At 40.7% G+C, this 18,689-nt stretch overlaps 1 protein-coding gene across 1 annotated transcript in view; it reads left to right on the forward strand.

Annotated features, from left to right (window-relative positions):
* Window positions 1-18,689, forward strand: part of LOC128639724 (probable E3 ubiquitin-protein ligase HERC4) — a 346,975-nt gene that overhangs the window by 37,365 nt on the left and 290,921 nt on the right. Inside the window, exon 2 of the mRNA XM_053691838.1 lies at window positions 7,888-8,181. Coding sequence (XP_053547813.1) covers window positions 7,956-8,181 — 226 coding nt within the window. The 5' untranslated portion in view covers window positions 7,888-7,955. The remainder of the gene's footprint in view (window positions 1-7,887; window positions 8,182-18,689) is intronic.

An 18,689-nucleotide genomic window follows, 5' to 3' on the forward strand; every position in this document is an offset into this window, starting at 1 on the left:
GAATGTAGATCAAGCCTATAAGTTATATAGTTAGGGGTGGCTAAAACTGTTTATCAAGCTTTAAGAAAATACCGAATGAGTCGCAAAGTGTGTGTGAGACCATCTAGTGTAGTATGTTGTACAAGGGTCTGCATGAAGGGGACACCATATAATATGAGGTGCTGAATATCAGGGCCACTGTCATGTGCATCATTTAAAACAAGCCAAATAATGTGACATACTCTGAATGAGATTAGCCGTAATATCCATGTATTCCATACTCCCCTGTATGTATGTATATATGATACAGAAAGAAAAACGAGGAGCCGGCAACCCAAATGCCAAGTGGTTTATTCAAACAAGGAGTGTATAGCACTAACACTGGTGTGCAAGGGGTGCTAGATCTGACGCGTTTCGCGCATGCTCACATGCGCGTCATCAGAGATCTGATATATATATATATGTGTGTGTGTATGTATATATATGTGTGTGTGTGTGTGTATGTATATATATATATATATATATATATATATATGTGTATATATGGAGAGAGAGAGGAGAAAAACAAACAAAAAAAAACACGAACGAACAGTGGAGCACAAAAGTATTTAGTCAGCCACCAATTGTGCAAGTTCTCCTACTTAAGAAGATGAGAGAGGCCTGTAATATTCATCATAGGTATACCTCAACTATGAGAGACAAAATCTGAAAGCAAATCCAGACAATCACATTGTCTGATTTGGAAAGAATTTGTTTGCATATTATGGTGGAAAAGAAGTATTTGGTCACCTACAAACGAGCAAGATTTCTGGCTCTCACAGACCTGTATCTTCTTATTTAAGAGGCTCCTCTGTCCTCCACTCATTACCTGTATTAATGGCACCTGTTTGAACTTATCAGTATAAAAGACACCTGTCCACAACCTCAAACAGTCACACTCCAAACTCCACTATGGTGAAGACCAAAGAGCTGTCGAAGGACACCAGAAACAAAATTGTAGACCTGCATAAGACTGGGAAGACTGAATCTGCAATAGGCAAGCAGCTTGGTGTGAAGAAATCAACTGTGGGAGCAATAATTAGAAAATGGAAGACATACAAGACCACTGATAATCTCCCTCGATCTGGGGCTCCACGCAAGATCTCACCCCATGTGGTCAAAATAATCACAAGAACGGTGAACAAACATCCCAGAACCACACGGGGGGACCTAGTGAATGACCTGCAGAGAGCTGGGACCAGCGTAACAAAGGCTACCATCAGTAACACACTACGCCGCCAGGGACTCAGATCCTGCAGTGCAAGATGTGTCCCCTTGCTTAAGCCAGTACATGTCCGGGCCCGTCTGAAGTATGCTAGAGAGCATTTGGATGATCCAGAAGCGGATTGGGAGAATGTCATATGGTCAGAGGAAACCAAAGTAGAACTGTTTGGTAGAAACACAACTTGTCGTGTATGGAGGAGAGAGAATGCTGAGTTGCAACCAAAGAACACCATACCTACTGTGAAGCATGGGGGTGGCAACATCATGGCTGAACAGGATGACTGATCCGTGTACATGAAAGAATGAATGGGGCCATGTATTGTGAGATTTTGAGTGCAAACCTCCTTCCATCAGCAAGGGCATTGAAGATGAAACATGGCTGGGTCTTTCAGCCTGACAATGATCTCAAACACACCGCCCGGGCAACGAAGGAGTGGCTTCGTAAGAAGCATTTCAAGGTCCTGGAGTGGCTTAGCCAGTTTCCAGATCTCAACCCCATAGAAAACCTTTGGAGGGAGTTGAAAGTCCGTGTTGCCCAGTGACAGCCCCAAAACATCACTGCTCTAGAGGAGATCTGCATGCAGGAATGGGCCAACATACCAGCAACAGTGTGTGACAACCTTGTGAAGACTTACAGAAAACGTTTGACCTCTGTCATTGCCAACAAAGGATATATAACAAAGTATTGAGATGAACTTTTGATATTGGCCAAATACTTATTTTCCACCATAATTTGCAAATAAATTCTTTCCAAATCAGACAATGTGATTGTCTGGATTTGTTTCCACATTTTGTCTCTCATAGTTGAGGTATTCCTATGATGAAAATTACAGGCCTCTCTCATCATCTTAAGTGGGAGAACTTGCACAATTGGTGCCCCACTGTATGTATGTATGTATGTATGTATGTGTGTGTGTGTGTATGTATGTGTCAAAACAAGATTAATGCACACTTGACAGCGCTAAACCTAATCCAAATGAAAAAGTAAGAAAAGTCCTATAAAAATAATGGTAAAAGTGAACAAAATCGTAAATACTTCTGCGCAACTTCAAAGTACTGTGATAAGTACCATATAGTGTTTAGATGATGTCTTAACAACAAATAATATATAAATAAATGAATAAATGAAGTTTTTCTTTAGGTCAAATAAAACACATTCAAATCGGGAAAGAGTACAGGTGGCCCTCGTTTTACAACGGTTCAATTTACACCGTTTCAGAATAACAACCTTTTTTTCCAGTCATGTGACTGCTATTGAAAGCATTGAGAAGCAGTGCATTTATTAAAATAGCCAGTAGGTGGAGCTGTCCGCTTGTGTTGCAGCCAAGCAAGCTTAAATTATTCAGTTTTACCAGACCTGAGCTATCGAGCAGATTTCAAAGGAACAAGATCTTCCTGTCTATAAATTAGTCCAGATTGGAATGCATAGAAAGAACTGTTTGCAGAAAAATGCAAGTGAAGTCTGTGTTTTGTGATTATTTTATTAGGTTTATAATGCTGTTTAGCAAATGTTTTTGTTCATTTAACTTAGTTTAATTATATATTCTGTCTTGTGTGATTATTGTATTAGGTTTATAATGCTGTTTAGCATTTAAAGTCTTCATTTCAAAGCTTTAAAAATAATGTATTAGGTGTTACTTATGACAGTTTTGAGAGGGGCCTGGAACCTATCTCCCTCACTTCCCATTGACTTACATTATAAACTGGGTTTCAATTTACAACGGATTCAATTTACAACCATTCCTTCTGGAACCTAACCCCGGCATAAACTGAGGGCTACCTGTATAAATATTTCACTCTTTCCCTATTTGGATGTGTTTTATTTAACCTAAAGAAAAACTTAATTTATTTATTATTTGTTGTTAAGACATCATCTAAACACTAAATGGTACTTATCATAGTACTTTGAAGTTGCGCAGAAGTATTTACGATTTTGTTCGCTTTTACCATTATTTTCCACAGTGTCAGGGGTACACTGTAAATCTCAACTTCTTGCTGCACTTTCACTTATAATATTATTGACTATCATTCACCACCTTTTGGACTAACTGTTGTTGTTGTTATTATTGTTATTTAATTTAACATCACTAGTACTGAAGTGAGTATCTACATTTTTTGGGTACTATATATATAGTGACATACACCCCTCTAACCTACACCCAGCATTTAGACTAATATACCTTCTTTTTATGTTCTAACTTGAGCGCTGGTGTTTCTTCTTTATTTACCAAAGTCCTATAAAAGGTGTAAAAATTCACAGTCTATAGGTACTCATACACATAATACATAATGAAATGTATCCAAATACTGAGAACGGTAATTGTATAATATCTATGCGATCAGAACTACGTGAGCACAAAAAAATGAAATGGTAACAATGTTACTGATATTATGTTCATTAAGTGCCAATGTAAGCAGCTCGGTATTCGATATCAGATACACACTCTATTGTAAATATACAGAATTCAAACATAAAAAATTGAGATACCGGCTATCTATACATATAAATCATAGTTCATGTGAATAAGTCCAATATCCAAAATGCTTCAGGTAGATATGTAACAATAAAGTATCCCGTAGTGGGCTTCGTTTCCTACTTACTTTCAAGCACCTCAATCATATGAGGCAAGTGGGGGGCACGTTGTATAAGCCAGACCTGGGCTGTTTCCAATTTAAAGTCCTCTCAGTATTAAAGGCTTTCAATCCGGTAAGGAATCCAGGACTCTCCTTGGAATATAGATATATCCGGGGTCTTATCCACTCATCAGGTGGTTTGGATGTACGAAAAAATAAAGACAAAAATAGAATATAGCGTAACTCTGTTATAAGAAATTTATTATTAGGATACAGAGTGCTACTTACACTTTAAAACCTCAATCACTATGAGGTATCATGCAGGCATTGAGATAAATAGTAATATGTACTTAAAACATCTTAGAAAATCCGGAGTCTTTCAAAAGAGGGTTGCCCCTCTAGTGACCTTCAGGAAGAATAAATCTCTTAAAAACCTGCTAGCTCCCAGTAAATTAAAGAAAAAATCCAATAAGGTAAACTGGCTAGAAAAACAAAGCAAAGGGTTCTACAATTGGAATGGAACAAATTGTGAAGGCTGCATTCATGCATACAGTGGCAGTAAGCCAACCCATTTAATCAAGTCCAACAACAAAGTTTGTGAAATTAACTATCTAACAAATTGCAAAAGTGAATTCATTGTCTACTTACTTGAATGTAGCTGTGGCCTTCACTATATAGGAAGATCTAAAGGAATCTATAAAACAAGGCTTCTAGAACATATCAAAAATATCCAAAGTGGCTTTAAAGGCCACAATTTGTCAGACCATTACAGTACATTTCACAATAAAAACCCTAAATGCTTAAAGGGAACAGTATTAGAATTTATCCCGCAGGACAAAAATGGGGGCGATCGTGTTAAAAAAAATTAAGGCAAAGGGAGACTTTCTGGATACACTATTTAAATACCCTGGCACCAAGTGGTCTAAATAAAGACATCAATATAGTGGCATTCCTATAAGTGTATATAGCGTCCCTCCTCATTCAACTGCTTCTACTACTTAGCTTACTTATTTCAGTCTAGTACAAATGTGTCAATTTATCTAGTAATACCATACTAACTCCTAATAACTCAGGTAGAACACTTCAAGGGTTAATTTGTTTTATTCAGGGAATCTATTGCAAGTTTATAGAACTACCAGTTCAAACAGCTTGTGGTATATTTGTTTAAACAAAATATGTATATATTAAAAATCAACTAACGAATCTGTATATATTTACAATAAGCTGCTTTTAGCTCTGTGAGACAATACAAAGGGGCTATTAATTTATCCTAAATTTTTGACCTATAGAGGTTTTGCAAAAATGGGCCTTTCAGTGAGCAGCCTTTGGACACACACCCCCTCTACGCTAACGGCGGGAGCTTTAAAATGGAGCCGGAACATTAATTCAACACTCGCCTCTGATGAAAAAGCTTTTTATAGCTTTGAAACGCGTCAGGCACTTAAGGGTGTTCTGGCTGCACACATTTATTTATTTTTAAATAACCTTTTAGTAATTGTTTTTACGTTACATTATCTTGACTTGTTAAATTTTTAAATACTACCGGTGCTTTTCTGGGTTAGCTTTCTGTGTTCGCAAGCCTGCTTTGAAAGACTCCGGATTTCCTAAGATGTTTTAAGTACATATTACTATTTATCTCAATGCCTGCATGATACCTCATAGTGATTGAGGTTTTAAAGTGTAAGTAGCACTCTGTATCCTAATAATAAATTTCTTATAACAGAGTTACGCTTTATTCTATTTTTGTCTTTATTTTTTCGTACATCCAAACCACCTGATGAGTGGATAAGACCCCGGATATATCTATATTCCAAGGAGTGTCCTGGATTCCTTACCGGATTGAAAGCCTTTAATACTGAGAGGACTTTAAATTGGAAACAGCCCAGGTCTGGCTAATACAACGTGCCCCCACTTGCCTCATATGATTGAGGTGCTTGGAAGTAAGTAGGAAACAAAGCCCACTACGGGATACTTTATTGTTACATATCTACCTGAAGCATTTTGGATATTGGACTTATTCACATGAACTATGATTTATATGTATACATAGCAGATATCTCCATTTGTTATGTTTGAATTCTGTATTTTTACAATAGAGTGTGTATCTGATATCGAATACCGAGCTGCTTACATTGTCACTTAATGAACATAATATCAGTAACGTTACTATTTCATTTTTTGTGCTCACGTAGTTCTGATCGCATAGATATTATACAATTACCGTTCTCAGTATTTGGATACATTTCTTATGTATTATGTGTATGAGTACCTATAGACTGAATTTTTACACCTTTTTATAGGACTTTAATTACTTTTTCATTTGGATTAGGTTTAGCGCTGTCAAGTGTGCATTAATCTTGTTTTGACATACTACTATACAGACAGACAGGGTTGAGGGTTCACCTTGTCAGTCTTTATCTGTATACATATAGCAGCTTCACTACTGTATTTATATATTACACACCTTCCTGTGGTACCTGTGTTTTCACAAAAACCACAATTGTGTCTGCATGCTGTCCCCTGGTCTAGAGCTCAGTTGTGCCTGCATGCTGTCCCCTAGTCTAGGGCTCAGTTGTGTCTGCATGCTGTCCCCTAGTCTAGGGCTCAGTTGTGCCTGCATGCTGTCCCCTAGTCTAGGGCTCAGTTGTGTCTGCATGCTGTCCCCTAGTCTAGGGCTCAGTTATGTCTGCATGCTGTCCCCTGGTCTAGAGCTCAGTTGTGTCTGCATGCTGTCCCCTAGTCTAGGGCTCAGTTATGTCTGCATGCTGTCCCCTGGTCTAGAGCTCAGTTGTGTCTGCATGCTGTCCCCTAGTCTAGGGCTCAGTTGTGTCTGCATGCTGTCCCCTAGTCTAGGGCTCCGTTGTGCCTGCATGCTGTCCCCTAGTCTAGGGCTCCGTTGTGCCTGCATGCTGTCCCCTAGTCTAGGGCTCAGTTGTGCCTGCATGCTGTCCCCTGGTAAAGGGCTCAGCTGTGTCTGCATGTTGTCCCCTGGTAAAGGGCTCAGCTGTGTCTGCATGTTGTCCCCTGGTAAAGGGCTCAGCTGTGTCTGCATGTTGTCCCCTGGTAAAGGGCTCAGCTGTGTCTGCATGTTGTCCCCTGGTAAAGGGCTCAGCTGTGTCTGCATGTTGTCCCCTGGTAAAGGGCTCAGTTGTGTCTGCATGTTGTCCCCTGGTAAAGGGCTCAGTTGTGTCTGCATGCTTTCCTCTGGTAAAGGGCTCAGTTGTGTCTGCATGCTTTCCTCTGGTAAAGGGCTCAGTTGTGTCTGCATGCTTTCCTCTGGTAAAGGGCTCAGTTGTGTCTGCATGCTTTCCTCTGGTAAAGGGCTCAGTTGTGTCTGCATGCTTTCCTCTGGTAAAGGGCTCAGTTGTGTCTGCATGCTTTTCTTTGGTTTAGGGCTCAGTTGTGTCTGCATGCTGTCCCCTGGTTTAGAGCTCAGCTGTGCCTGCATGCTTTCCTCTTTTCTAGAGCTCAGCTGTGTCTGCATGCTGTCCCCTGGTCTAGAGCTCAACCGTGTCTGCTGCATGCTGTCCCCTGGTCTTGGGCTCAGTTGAGTCTAGAGCTTAGTCATGTCTACATGTTTTCTCCTGTGCTGAAGGTCAGTTGTTTCTGTTGTCCTACTCCAGTCTAGGGTTCAGTCGTGTCTAAACACAGGACAGTTGGCAGAAGTCAGTCGGGTTAACTTGCTGTCCTTTGGTCTATTGTGTCTGCATGGTGTCCTCTGAATTTAAAGCTCAGTGGAGTCTACATGCAGGCCAGTCAGCTAGAGTGGAACTGTGTACATGCACATCTCTGGTTTCAGTAAAATTTATATGTGAGCCTGTAAGTCTTAAGATAAAGGTCACAATTGTGTTCACCTGTAAAAGTACGGATTGAATGGACACATTTGCTTTTGGTCTCAAGGACGAATACTAAGTTGTCAAATTTATGTATTCATACCATGTTGAAAATGTGTTGTGTTAACATATATGAGAAGTACCTAACTGTCATTTTAGTCTTTGCATAAATAATTTTGTCCTGCTAATTGTTTTAACTAACTTATTTATATGAATATTATTTTTTTTATTTAAAAAGCTTGAAAATCCTGCACGTTGAAAGGATCTCCTTAGTCTGCAGAGACAACATTTCTTCAGTATTTTATCATGTTATGCTGGGGGAATGCATCTTATGGGCAGCTTGGACTAGGAGGTATTGATGAAGAAATTGTTACAGAACCCAGAAGATGTGACTTCTTCCTAAATAAGAATGTACGTGACGTTGGTTGTGGGCGAAGACATACTGTTTTTGTCCTGGATGATGGGACTGTTTATACGTGTGGATGCAGTGATTTGGGGCAACTGGGACATGACAAAGGCAGAACAAAGCCAGGTATGAAAACCTATTTTTCTTAAAGGAAATTTAATTAAAGGGGAACTGTTTTAAATCGTTGCATTGTCATTGCTAGATCTACCAGTATACGTAGATTATGCTTCTACTACTGATTGATAAGGAATAATGAGGAAAAGTTGCAAAAGCAAGCTGTGCACATTTTCTGATTTAGTGATGAAAATATTACCTTATAGGGAAGTGTTATCGTATAAAAATCAAGGCCAGTGTTTTTTATAGTTCAGCTTTAAATGGATAAAAGGACTATCTGTCTAAGTAAGCTTACAACACTCTGGACTTTTCTTGACATATTACCTACCTGGGCTGCTTGACACAGCATTTAAAAATCTGACTCTGCCTAGAGAGGTTTGCCCCTACTTTGTGTGGCCACACATCTAGCCTCCCTGGAAAATGATGCACTTGTGTTCTGTATAGATGTACTTATGTCTTAAATACTAAGTGACTACGCACAGACGCTCTTGATCCCTTTATTCATCTCAGTTTTCACTAAAACCTATATAGGTCTGAGTAAACGAATGGGTGATATTGATCTGTGCTTATTCATCTATAGCAATTTATGCAGATATTTAACTGAAATTTTCTCGGTAGGAATTACCTCTGTTAGGTTTCTGAAACCACTTGTTAGTATTATGTATGCTCTGACTGGGGCTGAACTGAGACCTTTTTATCTTGTAAGCACTATGAGCGTGTATAAAACATATATATGTGTTTATAGTGGTATTATGTATGCTGTGACTGGGGCTGAACTTACACCTTTTTAGCTTGTAAGCACTATGAACATGTATAAAACATATATATGTGTGTATAGGGGTATTATATGGGGTATTATGTATGCTGGGGCTGAACTTAGACCTTTTTATCTTGTAAGCACTATGAGCGTGTATAAAACATATATATGTGTTTATAGGGCTATTATGTATGCTGTGACTGGGGCTGAACTCTGACCTTTTTATCTTGTAAGCACTATGAGTGTGTATAAAACATATATGTGTTTATAGGGGTATTATGTATGCTGGGGCTGAACTGAGACCTTTTTATCTTGTAAGCACTATGAGTGTGTATAAAACATATATGTGTTTATAGGGGTATTATGTATGCTGGGGCTGAACTGAGACCTTTTTATCTTGTAAGCACTATGAGCGTGTATAAAACATATATTTCTCCAACATAGGTGTGTCCGGTCCACGGCGTCATCCTTACTTGTGGGATATTCTCTTCCCCAACAGGAAATGGCAAAGAGCCCAGCAAAGCTGGTCACATGATCCCTCCTAGGCTCCGCCTACCCCAGTCATTCTCTTTGCCGTTGTACAGGCAACATCTCCACGGAGATGGCTTAGAGTTTTTTAGTGTTTAACTGTAGTTTTTTATTATTCAATCAAGAGTTTGTTATTTTGAAATAGTGCTGGCATGTACTATTTACTCAGAAACAGAAAAGAGATGAAGATTTCTGTTTGTATGAGGAAAATGATTTTAGCAACCGTCACTAAAATCCATGGCTGTTCCACACAGGACTGTTGAGAGCAATTAACTTCAGTTGGGGGAACAGTGAGCAGTCTCTTGCTGCTTGAGGTATGACACATTCTAACAAGACGATGTAATGCTGGAAGCTGTCATTTTCCCTATGGGATCCGGTAAGCCATGTTTATTACGATCGTAAATAAGGGCTTCACAAGGGCTTATTAAGACTGTAGACTTTTTCTGGGCTAAATCGATTCATTATTAACACATATTTAGCCTTGAGGAATCATTTTATCTGGGTATTTTGATATAATAATATCGGCAGGCACTGTTTTAGACACCTTATTCTTAGGGGCTTTCCCAAAGCATAGGCAGAGCCTCATTTTCGCGCCGGTGTGGCGCACTTGTTTTTGAGAGGCATGGCATGCAGTCGCATGTGAGAGGAGCTCTGATACTTAGAAGAGGCTTTCTGAAGGCGTCATTTGGTATCGTATTCCCCTCTGGGCTTGGTTGGGTCTCAGCAAAGCAGATACCAGGGACTGTAAAGGGGTTAAACTTCAAAACGGCTCCGGTTCCGTTATTTTAAGGGTTAAAGCTTCCAAATTTGGTGTGCAATACTTTTAAGGCTTTAAGACACTGTGGTGAAAATTTGGTGAATTTTGAACAATTCCTTCATGTTTTTTCGCAATTGCAGTAATAAAGTGTGTTCAGTTTAAAATTTAAAGTGACAGTAACGGTTTTATTTTAAAACGTTTTTTGTACTTTGTTATCAAGTTTATGCCTGTTTAACATGTCTGAACTACCAGATAGACTGTGTTCTGAATGTGGGGAAGCCAGAATTCCTATTCATTTAAATAAATGTGATTTATGTGACAATGACAATGATGCCCAAGATGATTCCTCAAGTGAGGGGAGTAAGCATGGTACTGCATCATTCCCTCCTTCGTCTACACGAGTCTTGTCCACTCAGGAGGCCCCTAGTACATCTAGCGCGCCAATACTCCTTACTATGCAACAATTAACGGCTGTAATGGATAATTCTGTCAAAAACATTTTAGCCAAAATGAACACTTATCAGCGTAAGCGCGATTGCTCTGTTTTAGATACTGAAGAGCATGACGACGCTGATAATAATATTTCTGAAGGGCCCCTAACCCAGTCTGATGGGGCCAGGGAGGTTTTGTCTGAGGGAGAAATTACTGATTCAGGGAACATTTCTCAACAAGCTGAACCTGATGTGATTGCATTTAAATTTAAGTTGGAACATCTCCGCATTCTGCTTAAGGAGGTATTATCCACTCTGGATGATTGTGACAAGTTGGTCATCCCAGAGAAACTATGTAAAATGGACAAGTTCCTAGAGGTGCCGGGGCTCCCAGAAGCTTTTCCTATACCCAAGCGGGTGGCGGACATTGTTAATAAAGAATGGGAAAGGCCCGGTATTCCTTTCGTCCCTCCCCCCATATTTAAAAAATTGTTTCCTATGGTCGACCCCAGAAAGGACTTATGGCAGACAGTCCCCAAGGTCGAGGGAGCGGTTTCCACTTTAAACAAACGCACCACTATACCCATAGAGGATAGTTGTGCTTTCAAAGATCCTATGGATAAAAAATTAGAAGGTTTGCTTAAGAAAATGTTTGTTCAGCAGGGTTACCTTCTACAACCAATTTCATGCATTGTCCCTGTCGCTACAGCCGCATGTTTCTGGTTCGATGAGCTGATAAAGGCGGTCGATAGTGATTCTCCTCCTTATGAGGAGATTATGGACAGAATCAATGCTCTCAAATTGGCTAATTCTTTCACCCTAGACGCCACTTTGCAATTGGCTAGGTTAGCGGCTAAGAATTCAGGGTTTGCTATTGTGGCGCGCAGAGCGCTTTGGTTGAAATCTTGGTCGGCTGATGCGTCTTCCAAGAACAAGCTACTTAACATTCCTTTCAAGGGGAAAACGCTGTTTGGCCCTGACTTGAAAGAGATTATCTCTGATATCACTGGGGGTAAGGGCCACGCCCTTCCTCAGGATCGGCCTTTTAAGGCAAAAAATAAACCTAATTTTCGTCCCTTTCGTAGAAACGGACCAACCCAAAGTGCTACGTCCTCTAAGCAAGAGGGTAATACTTCTCAAGCCAAGCCAGCTTGGAGACCAATGCAAGGCTGGAACAAGGGAAAGCAGGCCAAGAAACCTGCCACTGCTACCAAGACAGCATGAAATGTTGGCCCCCGATCCGGGACCGGATCTGGTGGGGGGCAGACTCTCTCTCTTCGCTCAGGCTTGGGCAAGAGATGTTCTGGATCCTTGGGCGCTAGAAATAGTCTCCCAAGGTTTACTTCTGGAATTCAAGGGACTTCCCCCAAGGGGGAGGTTCCACAGGTCTCAGTTGTCTTCAGACCACATAAAAAGACAGGCATTCTTACATTGTGTAGAAGACCTGTTAAAAATGGGAGTGATTCATCCTGTTCCATTAAGAGAACAAGGGATGGGGTTCTACTCCAATCTGTTCATAGTTCCCAAAAAAGAGGGAACGTTCAGACCAATCTTAGATCTCAAGATCTTAAACAAGTTTCTCAAGGTTCCATCGTTCAAGATGGAAACCATTCGAACTATTCTTCCTTCCATCCAGGAAGGTCAATTCATGACCACGGTGGATTTAAAGGATGCGTATCTACATATTCCTATCCACAAGGAACATCATCGGTTCCTAAGGTTCGCATTCCTGGACAAACATTACCAGTTCGTGGCGCTTCCTTTCGGATTAGCCACTGCTCCAAGGATTTTCACAAAGGTACTAGGGTCCCTTCTAGCTGTGCTAAGACCAAGGGGCATTGCTGTAGTACCTTACTTGGACGACATTCTGATTCAAGCGTCGTCCCTTCCTCAAGCAAAGGCTCACACGGACATTGTCCTGGCCTTTCTCAGATCTCACGGATGGAAAGTGAACGTGGAAAAGAGTTCTCTATCTCCGTCAACAAGGGTTCCCTTCTTGGGAACAATAATAGACTCCTTAGAAATGAGGATTTTCCTGACAGAGGCCAGAAAAACAAAACTTCTAGACTCTTGTCGGATACTTCATTCCGTTCCTCTTCCTTCCATAGCTCAGTGCATGGAAGTGATCGGGTTGATGGTAGCGGCAATGGACATAGTTCCTTTTGCGCGCATTCATCTAAGACCATTACAACTGTGCATGCTCAGTCAGTGGAATGGGGACTATACAGACTTGTCTCCGAAGATACAAGTAAATCAGAGGACCAGAGACTCACTCCGTTGGTGGCTGTCCCTGGACAACCTGTCACAAGGGATGACATTCCGCAGACCAGAGTGGGTCATTGTCACGACCGACGCCAGTCTGATGGGCTGGGGCGCGGTCTGGGGATCCCTGAAAGCTCAGGGTCTTTGGTCTCGGGAAGAATCTCTTCTACCGATAAATATTCTGGAACTGAGAGCGATATTCAATGCTCTCAAGGCTTGGCCTCAGCTAGCGAGGGCCAAGTTCATACGGTTTCAATCAGACAACATGACAACTGTTGCGTACATCAACCATCAGGGGGGAACAAGGAGTTCCCTAGCGATGGAAGAAGTGACCAAAATCATTCTATGGGCGGAGTCTCACTCCTGCCACCTGTCTGCTATCCACATCCCAGGAGTGGAAAATTGGGAAGCGGATTTTCTGAGTCGTCAGACATTGCATCCGGGGGAGTGGGAACTCCATCCGGAAATCTTTGCCCAAGTCACTCAGCTGTGGGGCATTCCAGACATGGATCTGATGGCCTCTCGTCAGAACTTCAAAGTTCCTTGCTACGGGTCCAGATCCAGGGATCCCAAGGCGGCTCTAGTGGATGCACTAGTAGCACCTTGGACCTTCAAACTAGCTTATGTGTTCCCGCCGTTTCCTCTCATCCCCAGGCTGGTAGCCAGGATCAATCAGGAGAGGGCGTCGGTGATCTTGATAGCTCCTGCGTGGCCACGCAGGACTTGGTATGCAGATCTGGTGAATATGTCATCGGCTCCACCTTGGAAGCTACCTTTGAGACGAGACCTTCTTGTTCAGGGTCCGTTCGAACATCCGAATCTGGTTTCACTCCAGCTGACTGCTTGGAGATTGAACGCTTGATCTTATCGAAGCGAGGGTTCTCAGATTCTGTTATCGATACTCTTGTTCAGGCCAGAAAGCCTGTAACTAGAAAGATTTACCACAAAATTTGGAAAAAATATATCTGTTGGTGTGAATCTAAAGGATTCCCTTGGGACAAGGTTAAGATTCCTAGGATTCTATCCTTCCTTCAAGAAGGATTGGAAAAAGGATTATCTGCAAGTTCCCTGAAGGGACAGATTTCTGCCTTGTCTGTGTTACTTCGCAAAAAGCTGGCAGCTGTGCCAGATGTTCAAGCCTTTGTTCAGGCTCTGGTTAGAATTAAGCCTGTTTACAAACCTTTGACTCCTCCTTGGAGTCTCAATTTGGTTGTTTCAGTTCTTCAGGGGGTTCCGTTTGAACCCTTACATTCCGTTGATATTAAGTTATTATCTTGGAAAGTTTTGTTTTTAGTTGCAATTTCTTCTGCTAGAAGAGTTTCAGAATTATCTGCTCTGCAGTGTTCTCCTCCTTATCTGGTGTTCCATGCAGATAAGGTGGTTTTACGTACTAAACCTGGTTTTCTTCCAAAAGTTGTTTCTAACAAAAACATTAACCAGGAGATTATCGTACCTTCTCTGTGTCCGAAACCAGTTTCAAAGAAGGAACGATTGTTGCACAATTTGGATGTTGTTCGCGCTCTTAAATTCTATTTAGATGCTACAAAGGATTTTAGACAAACATCTTCCTTGTTTGTTGTTTATTCCGGTAAAAGGAGAGGTCAAAAAGCAACTTCTACCTCTCTTTCTTTTTGGATTAAAAGCATCATCAGATTGGCTTACGAGACTGCCGGACGGCAGCCTCCCGAAAGAATCACAGCTCATTCCACTAGGGCTGTGGCTTCCACATGGGCCTTCAAGAACGAGGCTTCTGTTGATCAGATATGTAGGGCAGCGACTTGGTCTTCACTGCACACTTTTACCAAATTTTACAAGTTTGATACTTTTGCTTCTTCTGAGGCTATTTTTGGGAGAAAGGTTTTGCAAGCCGTGGTGCCTTCCATTTAGGTGACCTGATTTGCTCCCTCCCTTCATCCGTGTCCTAAAGCTTTGGTATTGGTTCCCACAAGTAAGGATGACGCCGTGGACCGGACACACCTATGTTGGAGAAAACAGAATTTATGTTTACCTGATAAATTACTTTCTCCAACGGTGTGTCCGGTCCACGGCCCGCCCTGGTTTTTTTTTTTTTTAATCAGGTCTGATAATTTATTTTCTTTAACTACAGTCACCACGGTACCATATGGTTTCTCCTATGCAAATATTCCTCCTTAACGTCGGTCGAATGACTGGGGTAGGCGGAGCCTAGGAGGGATCATGTGACCAGCTTTGCTGGGCTCTTTGCCATTTCCTGTTGGGGAAGAGAATATCCCACAAGTAAGGATGACGCCGTGGACCGGACACACCGTTGGAGAAAGTAATTTATCAGGTAAACATAAATTCTGTTTTCTTTCATGTAATTGGCAAGAGTCCATGAGCTAGTGACGTATGGGATATACATTCCTACCAGGAGGGGCAAAGTTTCCCAAACCTCAAAATGCCTATAAATACACCCCCCACCACACCCACAATTCAGTTTTACAAACTTTGCCTCCTATGGAGGTGGTGAAGTAGATTTGTGCTAGATTTCTACGTTGATATGCGCTTCGCAGCATGCTGAAGCACGGTTTTCCTCTCAGAGTGCAGAGAATGACAGAGGGATGTGAAGGGAGTATTGCCTATTGAATGCTATGGTCATCCTATTGGGGATCTATTTCATAGGTTCTCTGTTATCGGTCGTAGAGATTCTTCTCCTACCTCCCTTTTCAGATCGACAATATACTCTTATATACCATTACCTCTGCTGATTCTCATTTCAGTACTGGTTTGGCTATCTACTATATGTAGATGAGTGTCTTTTGGTAAGTATGTCTTATTTTATTTATGACACTCTCAGCTATGGTTTGGCACTTTATATGTAAAGTTCTAAATATATGTTTTATACTTATATTTGCCATTATTCAGGTTAATCAGTATTTTTCCTTCTTACAGACTGTCAGTTTCATTTTTGGGAAATGTATATGAATAAATATTTTCCTTACCTGAAAATTTTTCAAATTGACTTTTTTTCTAAATTGCCTGCTGTTAGGCTCGCGGGTGCAAAAAATGCTAGAATTTATTGCGTCACTTTTGGCGCGAGACTTTTTTTGGCGTGAAAATAAAGTTTGTTGACGTTAATGAAGTCATTTCCAGCATCGTAGTTGACGCCGAGAGTTTTCACGTAGTTGCGTCATCTATGACGCTCGTGTTTGTTGCAGACGTTTTTGGAGCCAACAAATTTGTCAATTGTGGGCGTCATACTTGGCGCCAGTTTTTTTGGCATTATTTAAGTCTTTGTTTCTTTTTGCTTCTGGTTTCCAGAGGCCTATTCTGTTTGCATTTTTTCCCATTCCTGAAACTGTCATTTAAGAAATTTGATAATTTTGCTTTATATGTTGTTTTTTCTATTACATATTGCAAGATGTCGCAATCTGATCCTGTATCAGAATCTACTTCTGGAAAGCTGCTGCCTGATGTCGGTTCTACCAAAGCTAAGTGCATTTGTTGTAAACTTGTGATAACTGTTCCTCCGGCTGTAGTTTGTGTTAGTTGTCATGATAAACTTTCAAAAGCAGACAATATTTCCATTAGTAGTAGTCCATTACCTGTTGTTGTTCCTTCAACATCTAATGTTCAGGATATTCCGGTTAATGTAAGAGAATTTGTTTCTAATCCTATTCAGAAGGCCCTGTCTGTTATACCACCTTCTAATAAACGTTAAAGGTCTTTTAAAACTTCTCATAAATTAGATGAATTTTTAAATGACCGCCAACATTCTGACTTATCTGTTTCTGATGAGGATCTATCTGGTTCAGAAGATTCTGCCTCAGATATTGACACTGACAAATCTTCATATTTATTTAAAATGGAGTTTATTCGTTCTTTATTAAGAGGTGTTGATTGCATTAGATATGGAGGAGTCTAGTCCTCTTGATATTAAAACCAGTAAACGTTTAAATTCGGTTTTTAAACCTCATTTAGTTATTCCAGAGGTTTTTCCAGTTCCTGATGCTATTTCAGATTTAATTTCTAGAGAATGGAATAGTTTGGGTACTTCATTTACTCGTTTAAGAGACTGTACCCTTTGCCGGCTGATAGATTGGAGTTTTGGGAAAAAAAAAGATTGGGCTATCTCTACTCTTGCTAAACGTACTACTATTCCTACGGCAGATTGTACTTCTTTTAAAGATCCTTTAGATAGGAAACTTGAATCTTTTTTAAGGAAGGCTTATTTATGTTCAGGTAATCTTCTTAGGCCTGCTATTTCTTTGGCTGATGTTGCTGCAGGTTCAACTTTTTGGTTGGAGGCTTTAGCGCAACAAGTAGCAGATCATAATGTGTATAGCATTGTTAAGCTTCTTCAACATGCTAATAATTTCATTTGTGATGACATTTTTGATATCATTAGAATTGATGTCAGGTATATGTCTTTAGCTATTTTAGCTAGAAGCGCTTTATGGCTTAAATCTTGGAATGCGGATATGACTTCTAAGTCAAAGTTGCTATCTCTTTCTTTCCAGGGTAATAAATTATTTGGTTCTCAGTTGGATTCTATAATTTCAACTGTCACTGGGGGGAAGGGAGCTTTTTTTGCCTCAGGATAAAAAATCTAAGGGTAAATTTAGGGCTGCTAACCGTTTTTGTTCCTTTCGTCAGAATAAGGAACAGAAGCCTGACCCTTCCCCTAAAGGAATGGCTTCCAATTGGAAGCCTTCTCCATTCTGGAATAAATCCAAGCCTTTTAGAAAATCAAAACCAGCCCCCAAGTCCGCATGAAGGTGCGGCCCTCATTCCAGCACAGCTGGTAGGGGGCAGGCTACGATTTTTCAAAGATGTTTGGATCAATTCAGTCCAAAATCATTGGATTCAGAACATTGTTTCTCATGGGTACAGAATAGGTTTCAAGGTAAGGCCACCTGTGAGAAGGTTTTTTCTCTCATGCATTCCAGTGAACCCAGTAAAGGCTCAGGCTTTCCTGAAGTGTGTTTCAGACCTGGAGTCTTCTGGGGTAGTTGTGCCAGTTCCATATCTGGAACGGGGTCTGGGGTTTTATTCAAATCTGTTCATTGTACAGTTCTGGATCTAAAAATTTTGAATCGTTATGTAAGAATACTAACATTCAAGATGGTGACTATAAGGACTATTCTGCCTTTTGTTCTGCAAGGGCATTATATGTCCACAATAGATTTACAGGATGCTTATCTTCATATTCCAATTCATCCAGATCACTATCAGTTCCTGAGATTCTCTTTTCTAGACAAGCATTACCAATTTGTTGCTCTTGGCCTAGCAATAGCTCCAAGGATCTTCTCAAAGGTTGTCGGTGCCCTTCTCTCTGTAATCAGAGAGCGGGGTATTGCGGTGTTTCCTTATTTGGACGATATCTTGGTACTTGCTCAGTCTTTACATTCTGCAGAATCTAACACGAATCAACTTGTGGTCTTCAAGAACATGGTTGGAGGATCAATTTACCAAAAAGTTCCTTGATTCCTCAGACAGGTAACCTTTTTAGGCTTCCAGATAGATTCAGTATCCATGACTTTGTCTCTAACAGAAAAAAGACGTCTGAAATTGGTTTCAGCTTGTATGAACCTTCAGTCTCAGTCATTCCCTTCAGTGGCTATGTGCATGGAAGTTTTAGGTCTCATGACTGCAGCATCGGACGCGATCCCCTTTGCTCGTTTTCACATGAGACCTCTTCAGCTTTGCATGCTGAATCAATGGTGCCGGGATTATACAAAGCTATCACAATTAATATCCTTAAATCCCAATGTTCAACACTCTCTGACGTGGTGGTTAAATCACCAGCGTTTAGTTCAAGGGGCAT

This window comes from Bombina bombina, chromosome 9 (genome assembly GCF_027579735.1).
Source record: "Bombina bombina isolate aBomBom1 chromosome 9, aBomBom1.pri, whole genome shotgun sequence".
NCBI lineage: Eukaryota > Metazoa > Chordata > Amphibia > Anura > Bombinatoridae > Bombina > Bombina bombina.